This window comes from Haliotis cracherodii, unplaced genomic scaffold (genome assembly GCF_022045235.1).
Source record: "Haliotis cracherodii isolate W230 unplaced genomic scaffold, xgHalCrac1.p SCAF_11, whole genome shotgun sequence".
In the NCBI taxonomy this organism is placed as follows: Eukaryota; Metazoa; Mollusca; class Gastropoda; order Lepetellida; family Haliotidae; genus Haliotis; species Haliotis cracherodii.
Genome location: NW_027266266.1, coordinates 41,374,118 through 41,386,304, shown reverse-complemented (window position 1 = coordinate 41,386,304; position 12,187 = coordinate 41,374,118). Strand labels below are relative to the sequence as shown.

Sequence of the window (12,187 nt, the reverse complement as noted above, 5' to 3'; positions counted from 1 at the left end):
CGGGAGGGAAACAGAAAGTAAATCCCTGATGTCTTTCAGTTCAATTTGTTATGACCATCGACTTACGTTGCACATAAAGCAGTTGTTGATATTTTGTGGCTTAACACTTTTAACAACCATTCTTTTCTACTAAAACAAATATTATCAGCTAATATTTACCTCCACCATTACGCATACATAAGTACGGGAACTTGATGAGTGAACCAGCCCCAATGCTGCCACCGAGGAGGGTGACCAAATAGTCCAAGTGGTGACGCCATCGTTCAGGTGCCATCGCTGCAGCTACAGTCACACGCTACCTTCTGTACTGCTTAGATGTTATACTGGTTTGAAAATTCTATGTGTGATGCGGCTAGCTTACCAGCTTAAAGTACTTTGCATCATAAATGTAAGAGAGAGAACACATCACGATATGAATAATGTATGCACTGTAAATATATCGCGTATTTTAAAACCATAAACGTCCTGGCTGCTGGTTGCCAGTAGAAGCACGGTTGGTACGTTTTATATTTGACAGGTCCATGACCCCTACGCATTGTTGTCTCTGTTTTGTATCACTATTTGTTTGGTGTGTTTCTCGAATTCAACTGAAACCCGGTCCCTTGTTGTCCGTATGCCACATCCGTTGCTCACTCGTTGCACACACGTGTTCAATGGGTGTTTAACACGCGTGCAGCCCGTGGAGTATGCGCCCTAGAGGAATGAATTTCGGGCAGTAGTGTACGCATCGTGACAAACTTCAGGAGTATCATATCTTTGTCCACTAATATCGCGTGTACAAGGTACAGGGCCCAAAGAAAGACGAAACAGGTAAACTATTTTGAAATAGGGACGGCAGGGTAGCCTAGGGGTTAAAGCGTTGGCTCGTCACGCCGAAGACCCGGTTTCGATTCCCCACATGGGTACAATTTATGAAGCCCATTTTTCAGTGTCCCCGCCGTAATATTGCTTACAAATTGCTAAAAGCGGCGTAAAACCACACTATTCACACTTTTGAAATAACAGATAACTCATTCTATCTACAGGTGATGCACCAAACATGCCTTTTTAAAGTGTTCTGGTATTCAAAGAAAAATTATCATCAGCTCTGGTATCACAGAGGAAAAAGTGAGTGAGTTGGGTTACTCTCGCTGCATGGATGTTATACTGGTTTGAACATTCCATGCGTGATGCGGCTAGCTTACCAGCTTAAAGTAATACGCATCGCAAATGCAAGATAACATGTAATGGTATAAATAATGTATACACTGTAATTATATCGCTTATTTTAAAACCATAAACGCCCTGGCAGCTGGTTGCAAGTAGAAGCACTGTTGGTACGTTTTATGTACCCGGACCCGGGAAGATCAAGGGTAGAATAGGTCCTCAGCAACCCATTCAGACACTCCTTGTCGTAAAAGGCGACAAACGGGATCGGCTGGTCAGGCGCGCTGATTTGGTTGATGCATGTCATGGTATCCCAATTGCGTGGATCGATGCTCAAGATGTCAAGCACTGGATTGTCTGGTCCAGGCTCGATTATTTACAGACCGCTATGGTGTTAAACAACAAACAAACCACACACAAAAAATTATGTACCAACCCAATTGATTCATTCCGTGCCATTCGTACTCTGACCTACAGTGTGAAAACACTCGTTACATTTGTGAGCATCATGGATTCGCCAGTCACTTTTATGCACTAGGCTGTTTTTTTATCTTTTATCTTTGTTTGTTTAACAAATACACAAAATGTTTTGGCATTATATGCCAAGAACATATATTCATTTTCAGAGCATATTCGTGCTTGGGCCCTGAAAGTGTGTTTGTTTGAAGGTGTGAATTGTCTTCAATTTAATTGAATGTTTTGGTATAGTATCGCAAACGTATGTGAATGTTCTAAATAATACTTTTGTTTTGTCAAACCATACATTCTATGAAGTTCATATTTGTACTATAAATTAATGGAATATCCTGTACCCAAAAGAAATTGTATTAGAAAGTATTCATCGCATAAATGGATGATATTTCATCATCCTGCTAAATTGTGATATGTCGTTAATGGACGCACACGCGCAGTCCGGACTGCTGAGCAGCTTTATCTACATGTTTAACGCATGTCCTTCTGACCCCGGTATATGATTGAAATAATGCTGATGCGACGTTAACTTTTAAGCCCATAATGTGAAATTATATTGCGTTTGTATGTGTTTGTTTAATCAAGTTGGGCATGTATGCCAGAAGCCTGTAAATAATCGAATCTAGATCTGACAATTCAGTCGGGGTAATTTTAGTTACAAATCTACAAATCAACAAATCAATTTCAAAAATCATCAGAAATAATCATGAATCAGTATTAGATTGTGATGACACCAGAAGTTCGTGAAAAGGTCAGGGTACCCTGTCTGCCCCACCGGTTGCACCCGTCACAAACATATGAAAATGCAAGTCAATTGTTCACCGAACACAGAAAATAAATAATCATGGTGCATGTTAAAATATGGTGAGTGTGGAAGTTAAATATTAATTAGCGTTGGAAACAATGCACACAAACGAGGATCATCGTTTGATTCAGACGTGTGTTGAATTTGTGTGCGTGCTATTTTAAATGTGCTGACAGTAAAGCTTATTTCCCTATATTTTATATTTCATTGTTCCCTTTTTCGTTTCCATCAGTATAGTATATCAAAGTTTGGTTTGAAAAAATGCATTACGGCATTAACAGTCATGATTTATTTGACATTACAATACCAAAAGCAGGCTATTGATTATCACAAACGTAAGTTAGGCCGGCGTATTATGGACAATATTACTGACGACCGATGGACTGAGTAGCCACCACCGGACCGAGGTCAGGTAGTATGTCGCGAGAGTAGAAGAGCGTGAACGTGTTGATGGACTTCCACTGGCACTCCGCTACCATCGGCACCACGGACAATATTTCAATATGTGAGGCTGGTAGATAAGACGCGAATCTCATGAGCGGTAAAATTACAAAACAACTGATATATAGTCGCGTTCAGCCACCCTCCTACTGTCGCCTGGGTTATATCCTTGTCAGTTCCAGTCTTACAAGGGATACGGATGGCTCAGTCATTTAAGGCGCCGCAATTGAATTCGCTGTGCAGAGTTGCGTCTCTATGGCAGCTACAATCCCATGGTCCGAATCCTTTTAACAATATTCTGGCAATATCACGGCTGGGGCCCTGCATATCAAATCTCATGATGAGACACGCGGCAACCTGAGATTCTGTGAGCTATGTCATCGTGCCAACATAGCTTGGATCATTCATGCAAAGGTTCAGCTTCATGGGCCTTCGGAGTTACATAGGAGATGTTGAAATTACTAATCTCGGAAACGGAAACCGCGACACGACATACGTTTATTTGACAACGCGTGCATATAGTTTACCCGTTTGTTTTGATAAATATATCTGTATTATTAACTGCAGAATAAATGTGCAGTCTGTGGTCAAGCAGCTCTGTTCGATCCCTGGTTGTGGTTCTACCAACTTAGCATATGCTTCACATCAAAACGTCGATCTTTGTGGTTTTGTAGCTTAGTTGTTGAAGCGTTCGCTCTCCACGCCGAAGGCCAAGGTTCTGTTTCCAATATTGGTGAAATGGGAACCCTGTATTACGCCCATACCTGGTGTCCCCCAACAACAGCATACAACACAATTCATTCCCTCACACTGTGGCACAGTTTGAGCAACCATCCGAGCAAACCTTTTTCAGAATTCCTGTTCACGTCATTTTACGTGCGCCTTACAGTGTTTATCAAAGTATGTGTTAGAAGAATCAGTTGTAAAAGTAACATTAGCTCTACAGCATAGCATGTTGAGTAAGGTACCATGGGATTTCCATTTGTGACAGCCTTTTGTTAATTTCTTCTCAATAAATGAAATGGCACTCCCATGACATCCAGTGGCAAAATAGCGATGTTACCAGCTCTGATAAAAGCAGACAGTTACCACTGAGACAGTTGGAACATTCCGAGCCGAAAAACTTGATGGATTTGTTCATCTTTCTTCTTGTTACACAAGAACACATATGGTTAAAAGAATGAGTCTGTGTTGCAACCTGGTTGAAAACAAGTTGTTAAATGGGATTTCAGTCCGAAATAAGAAATTAACAAAGGTCAACGCCAGGGAATAATCGGTCACAATTATCTGCCGAAAGAAATATCATAGGATTAAAGGGCATTTGGAGTGACGAAATAGATATCCTGCTGAATGAACATTACGTTTGATAGATATTTTTCAAATTCGGGGTTAGAATTGATCTTCAGCAACCCATGAATCCAGTGATCAAACCCGCAGACTTGGTTGATGTACATGTATGTCATCGTATCCCAAATACTCGTGATATCAATCAATGGATTGTCAGAATCTGGTTCATGCATTTACTATCTTCCGCCATATTGCTCAGTTCGGCCTTAAACAACAAACAAAACGGAACAAATCTGTTGAAAGAAGAACAAACACGGTACTGCAGTTTAATAACGGAGCGTCAGCTAGAAACTGAAAGACAGCCCAAACTAATACATGATGATGAAACAAAGAGTGGACAGACCAAGAAATATAACAGAGAGGATGTAAAATTTGAATCCCCACTAGCGGATCCTGGCAGTAAAGGGACATAACAGCCAGATGTTGGATACATTGCCTACCGTTTCTCACACAACTAGATCATGTGTGACAGAGTTAATGGTGCAAGTGCGAGGAGGGACAATGATATAGGGGAGTATTGACGTTCAGCAGCGTTGGGTTCGAAGCTGGGTTCGAAGCTGGAGTAGACGACTCGACCTCCAAGACTCTGTGTTGGGCGGAAGTTTTTATACATGTTGTAGTCGTTATTGTCGTTCTTTTCGACAGCTTGTAGCTTCCGGAACTCCTCCATCTGAAAACATCGCAGCATGAAATATTTATGTTAAACAGAGCAAAATTATTGTTCAGCTTAGATACATAAACAATCTGCTTGAGCATGGTTAAGACGATGACCTTAACCTAACCCGACTTTTTACGGTGGATTTTGTTCTGATAAATATTTATCAAACGTAATGTTAATTCAGCAGTATAGCTATTTCGTCACTCCGAATGCCTTTTATCCTATAATATTTATTTCGGCAAATAATTGAGACTGAATATTCGTTGGCATTGACCTTTGTTAATTTCATGTTTGGGACTGAAATCCCATTTAACAACCTGTTTTCAACCAATCAGGTTGCAGCAAACACTCATTATTTTGACAATGTGCGTTCTTGTGTAGAAAGTTAAGATGAACAAATCCAAATCACAAATCAATCTGCTCGGAATGTTCCAATTCTCTCAGTGGTAACTGCCCGCTTTTATAAGAGCTGGTAACATCGCTATTTTTCCATTGGATGTCATCGGATCGACATTTCTATATTGAGAAGAAATGAAGAAAAGGCTGTCGCAAATGGAAATCACATGATACCTTATCACTGCAAAAAAAATCCATATATACAAGCTTGTATATCCTTTGGAAAGATGAAAGATTTCCAAAGGATATACAAGATTGGAAAGATGATATATACAAAATATACAAGTTTGTATATATGACATATACAAAATATACGAATTTGTATATATGGTGTATCCAAATTTGTTTTGTTTGTATATATTGGTAAAGGGAGATAATTATTATGTATTTGTGTATAATTATTATATATGTGCAAATTGAAGTGTTTTAAGTTGAGCACTGTGTTTCTTTGTATATGTTGGTAAAGGAGGATAATTGCTATGTATTGCTCTATAAATGTTTTGTATGTGCAAAATAGTATCAGCAAGTTACAAAAAACTGATTTAGTGGCGGGTAACATTACTGGAAGGTTTAATTAGTACTCCACACTGTTAGCGGGAGTACATACTGTCCTTACAATGATATTGACAGGTGGGCGGTTGAGGCGTCTGGTACTTTTCCTGGCGCGGTGCTTGGTATGTGAGTAGACTTTATGGTCAAATGCACAGAGAGGATTAGCTGTCGGGGGCGATTGCTTCGGTGGTAACTTCTGTATTGAAAGTGTTTGAGCTTGGATTTGTTTTACGGGGAGGCCGCGATGTGTTTTGTAACATGCTCTCGTGCACATATGCCAACAGAGTGGATTGCACAGAGGATGAAAACTATTTTATAACTACTTAAAAGTGTTGAATTTGGTTTGTTCTGAGCTGTCGGTTTCATTGTAGATATACATTGTTATAATGTGAAATCTCGGCGGAAACGCGGAAAATCGCGTTTTGTAAAACGGTAGTCCTTGGAAACATCATCTACAAAATATTATCAAAGATTAGTTTTTAAAAATACTACGAAAATATTGTGTTTTCTTTGTATATATTGGTAAAGGGAGATAATTATTATGTATTTGTGTATAATTATTATATATGTGCAAATTGAAGTGTTTTAAGTTGAGCACTGTGTTTCTTTGTATATGTTGGTAAAGGAGGATAATTGCTATGTATTGCTCTATAAATGTTTTGTATGTGCAAAATAGTATCAGCAAGTTACAAAAAACTGATTTAGTGGCGGGTAACATTACTGGAAGGTTTAATTAGTACTCCACACTGTTAGCGGGAGTACATACTGTCCTTGCAATGATATTGACGGGTGGGCGGTCGAGGCGTCTGGTACTTTTCCTGGCGCGGTGCTTGGTATGTGAGTAGACTTTATGGTCAAATGCACAGAGAGGATTAGCTGTCGGGGGCGATTGCTTCGGCGGTAACTTCTGTATTGAAAGTGTTTGAGCTTGGATTTGTTTTACGGGGAGGCCGCAATGTGTTTTGTAACATGCTCTCGTGCACATATGCCAACAGAGTGGATTGCACAGAGGATGAAAACTATTTTATCACTACTTAAAAGTGTTGAATTTGGTTTGTTCTGAGCTGTCGGTTTCATTGTAGATATACATTGTTATAATGTGAAATCTCGGACTACAATGGCGGATTGTCCTGTTTTCGTTCAGAGCGTTCAGCATCAAACATGCCGTTATTATTATTCATAACACAATCGTCGGATCTTACATTTCCAGACATCATACGTTTTCTATCATGTATACTTGCACTATAACGGGGAATGTAGCGTCACACATAAAAACTGTTAATACTCCGATGATGACTATGTTTAAGATGAAGTTGTCTTTTATAAATGAATGAGATGTTGAGCTGGCTTGGTCTAATTGGTATTCACTCCCTGGAACAAAAATATTGTTTACTAGCATTGTATTATGAGCAAGCGGATGCGTAAATAACGTGTGTAATATATTCCCGTATTATATTTTATAATACTTGTTCTTTTAATATTGTTATCAATGAGAGAACGAAGATCACCTTGAAAAAACACAACAGCATGCATATGTTCTAGCAAAAGGAAACTTGATATATATTCATTTGGCTTAATTTCTACTTTGGAAAACTTAGTTGGCGCTCTAAAAGCTTGACGCTGTATAATTTGGCACGCGCATGGTTGGGTGCAAACCATATGTACATAAATAATAATAATAATAATACATCATGATGGCAGTTTCAATGTAAAGATTAAGTATTTCTAAAGATATGGAAAATAAATCTTGATAACTGCTTTAATCTTTGATCTTTGGGAAAATAATTAAAAGTGACAGGAACGTGATTTACATAATTAAAATATAGAATAATATACAAATTATAAGAGAGGGTTTGTGATTTTTTTTGGGATGAAGTCAGTATTTAACTTGCGCTTTCCGACATTATGCGTATTTCGCACACGGTTAAGAAAAAAAATGCAATTCATTTATTTATAAGAAGTACGAATGCATCAATCCTACATCACAGGACCATGTACATAATTTGTTGAATGTTATTTCGTGAATACACAAATTGCATAACACATTCCCTGAGGACAAACCCAAATTGCCCGTCCCTTTGTGACAGGTGTTAATTAGAGAATGTATTGCCACCACATGTCCCGGCACTTTTATGACATGTAATGAACCTAGTCAATCCCTGGGTCTGTAACAACAACATGGGTCTAATAAAATCAAAGTAACATAAATGTTACGTAATTCGAATTAAAAAAAAGACTGAAAAAATGTAACATGAATATAATTGCCCTTTTGAGGGTAATATAATTTTGGGAAAATATACGTTTTTTTGTATTTATGGACCACCTCACACAAGCTGAAAAATTAAACATTTGTTTATATAGCTATATTTACATACATGGCATTAACATGTAATAATAATAATATTGATCATGTTTGTTAATTTGTACATTTCGTTGTTATTGGTATCCTGAGTATGTTGTAATAATGTGTTCTGATCTTATTTGACGTAGATTACATGAACTAGAAGAGTGACTTTCTTTCATCAGCATGAAAGGATTAGCCACACATATACCCTTAATCCTTTGTCAAACAGAAAGAAGTCATATAGATATCATATCTAACTGGTACTAAAAGTTCACTATCAATCTCCTCTGATAACAAACTTGCATTTAATATCCCCAAGCTACAATACCCAGCATGCTCATGGAGAAATTATGAGAAACCCGAATGATATCCTGTCTAGGTGGTCACACCCGGTGATTGTTAAGACATTCAGACAGTATGGCAGTCTGTATTCATTTCTTATATCCACAAAGGACCCACCAAGCTTCCTTTTCTTAACATTGGGATGAGGGGAGATATACATATTGTATTAAATAATACATCAATACATCAAAACAGAACAAAAAAGATAGGTCAACAGTGCGGTTGATGGAAAGGGGTTTCCTAAGAAAAGCTATTTAACTGTTTAATACTTAATACTTGTCTCAAAGTATGTATTAATTCTTACTACTAGTTATTATATATGTGCAAATCCACCCGAACGTCGGATGTACATGGCCGAGTTCAAAATAGCTAAATTAGGCACTGTTCAAATTGTTTCCAATAAACCACTGATTAGAAACTCACTTAACCTTTAGAATAGAATCGTTTCTTAATATATTGTAGTTGGGGCATGTGAAAAAATTAATGCAGTGTACCATTGTGACAGCCACAAGAGCATGCATGATGTGTTATCTGAGATGTGTTTTTTAAGCCGATGGAAGTTTAAAGTGACAAAATCTGGTATCATGGCTTAACTGAATATAACATTCTCCAAGTTTAATAATCCTCTTTTTCCGGTGACTATTCCAATTATTAATGGTATCAGGTAGGAATGACTTGGCATAGCATTCTGTTCTACAACGTATAGCCTGTGAATTGGTTAGATTTCTTTATATGTAATCACTAACAGCAAAGATGTTTTCCATCTTGTAAAAAGGTGTAATGGCTACGTTGATCTCATTTGGCAGGTGACCGAATCATCAGACAGACCAATCAAGTGTGGCCAGTGTATTCGCCTGGTCTAAACTAATAATTACTGTGCTGCTCTCGACTGTGGGCAGAGTAAGCTATTCAAACTCGTTAAGTGATACAGATTAACCAGATTCCTCTACGCTGGGCAAACACTGGTCTATGTAGAATCATATCGTTATCTGGGACTACGGGTTGACGAGCATCTAGATATGTGAAACTGTGAAAGAGTTGTACAATTCTGCCAGCCATGCTTTGTCTTATTCTGTTGGGTGTATGTCTTATGATGTTTTTATAAAACTGTATGAAAGTCTTGTGGAGCCGGTAATGTTCTATGGCTCTGGAATATGAGGATAAAACGTTAATCTAATCCAAAATAGAGCCTGTAAATTATTTCTTGGTGTTAGTAACGGTACCTCCAGTATAGCCACTAATGGAGACATGGGTCTCTCCTCCCCGTTTGTTACATTACATGCTAATGTTTTTAGACTACCCCAAGATTTAATAACAGTACTTGTAACGCTTTGATGAAGAAAATGGTTACTATGTAAAAGTTCATGGAGTTCTAAAGTTGTTAAAATTGCCTGTAATCTTAATATTTATGATGTTTTAACTGCTCCAATGTCCCAAAAGAAGAAAATTGCCCATATTAAGAACGTTCTCATAAACAAAGATAAACTGAGCTGGAGAACAGAGCTTTGGAACGATAAACATAATGTTAAGGGCAATACAATACAATACAATACTTTCATGATCGTAACGTTGTTGCTCCTTATGTTTTAAATGCAGTGATCACTGTCGCATTTTAGCTAGTTTTAGATCTGGATCGAAACAGGACGATTTACAACCCCCCAACCCTTTTAGAAAATAGAATCTGCCCACACTGTTTTAAATTTGTTCATAAAGGTATGTCGAAAATGAATTTCACTTTATTCAATGTTATGTGCTTTATGATCTTAGAAGTATTTTACTTAGATAATGGTCATCTCTTTTGTAACACGTGACGCGTTCATAAAATAACTTCCTCTGTAAGGTTCACATCCAATTGTCAGACATCCCATTTGGCAGGTGACCGAATCATCAGACAGACCAGTCAAGTGTGACCAGTGTATTCGCCTGGTCTAAACTACTAATTACTGTGCTGCTCTCGACTGTGGGCAGAGTAAGCTATTCAAACTCGTTAAGTGATACAGATTAACCCGATTATGATTGTGTAAGTGGCGTTTGATCTGTGTCGGGATGTGGGTGTGTTGTTAGCACAGAGTAGTTTGTTCAGTGATATAGAACATAGGAAATTAAGAAGATTAATAAAAACAAATCGTTGAGGTTGTTTTGCATCATTTTCATTAAATATATTGTTACACAGATTAAACTGCTCCATAACCTGAGTACAATCTCACCCACTATAAGTACAGTATTATATTACATTGAGGAATTCTCTAAAATCGCAATGACAAGGTACGCCTATATTTTGCAACCTGAATCAATTCCCTGGAGCGTCAAGACCATACTTTGCTCGGTTTAAACAAGAATTGCAGTTAGATCCGCTTTGTCGTAGATAAGTAATAGCGAAGGCCAAACAAACAAAATTTCCCTACATTTCTGAGAGATAGCTACTCTAACATTAGTACACAGAGCAGCTAAAGATAAAAAAATGCGAATATATATATATATATATATATATATATATATATATATATATATATATATATATATATATATATATATATATATATAATAATGGGATCATCACAAACATAAATTTTATGAATGCTAAAACTCGCAATAGATGTGTACCCTACTCACACACGAGTCCCACAGGAGACAGGTCAGCCAAAGTGGCCCAGACAGAAGACGATCACACTTAAACACTTAAAGCAAAGCAAGAACAACAACTTTGAGGAATAGTGTCCTTTGCAATGATCTAATGAAATACATCAAAATGTGTGATAGCACTCGTTTCAGTTTATGTTGTATATATAGTGTCTTTCTGATAATGAAAAAAATATAATTTCTTATGATAACTTTTCCGCCCACTGTATGAGTGGTATGTTCCACATTAAAGTTAATAAGAAATAAATATATCCCGTAAAAATATTTTACTTCTGGTGTATGATTTGATTAAAAGTGCATAACTTATCCTGTAAATTCTCAAAATGTCTGCTTTCTGGCCACTTGGTCTGTTCCACTTTAATGAAAGGTAAACAGGTAACTATTTCTTAACTAACCATCCTTGACTAATTCTGACTAAAGGTGTCGTACGTATTTTATATTGATCAAACTGTTATTAAGATCTGTACAAATCTTCTATTTCTTATGTAAAACATAACGAAATACAAATTATTTCATAACATCATATAGTTGTCATAATGAAAATAGTATTAAAGCATTGTTGTCACATGCAATAATAATACTGTTCGGTATCATTAGTAAACTTTGCACCCACATATTATGTGAAACCTACTATAAAAGGTGAAGAAATTCAATGAAGCAGTGGTAAAATCTAACCATATATACAAAATTGTATAGTTTTGGAAATACCAACTATACAAAATTGTATATTTTGGAAATACCAAATATACAAAATTGTATATTTTGTATATATGGGTATTTTTTCTTGTGTATTGAATGAAGACAGACATAAGATTAACAATAGATGATGATGGTAAACTATATTGAAGGGGATACTATATTGAAGGGGATCCATGTCATGTATGTCAGAAGTGTTCTACCTATAATATCACGACAGCCTGTAAATTAGCAGGGAAAGACGGTAACGATGGACCGCAAGGAGCCAAGTCACCGAGCCTGACCAACCCCTCCAACTTAGACGCCGAATATGTGTTTGGGAACCGTGAGGACCATGCAGTGGCGGTGA

General features: G+C 37.3%; 2 protein-coding genes across 2 annotated transcripts in view; both read right to left on the bottom strand.

The window, feature by feature from the left end:
* Positions 1-274, bottom strand: part of LOC139455104 (sodium- and chloride-dependent glycine transporter 1-like) — a 28,709-nt gene extending 28,435 nt beyond the window's left edge. The window contains exon 1 of the mRNA XM_071236673.1: positions 160-274. Coding sequence (XP_071092774.1) covers positions 160-274 — 115 coding nt within the window. The remainder of the gene's footprint in view (positions 1-159) is intronic.
* A 4,200-nt stretch (positions 275-4,474) lies between these two features.
* The window catches only part of LOC139456505 (carbonic anhydrase 7-like), a 30,128-nt gene continuing 22,415 nt past the window's right edge, over positions 4,475-12,187 (bottom strand). Inside the window, exon 8 of the mRNA XM_071238255.1 lies at positions 4,475-4,880. Coding sequence (XP_071094356.1) covers positions 4,665-4,880 — 216 coding nt within the window. The 3' untranslated portion in view covers positions 4,475-4,664. The remainder of the gene's footprint in view (positions 4,881-12,187) is intronic.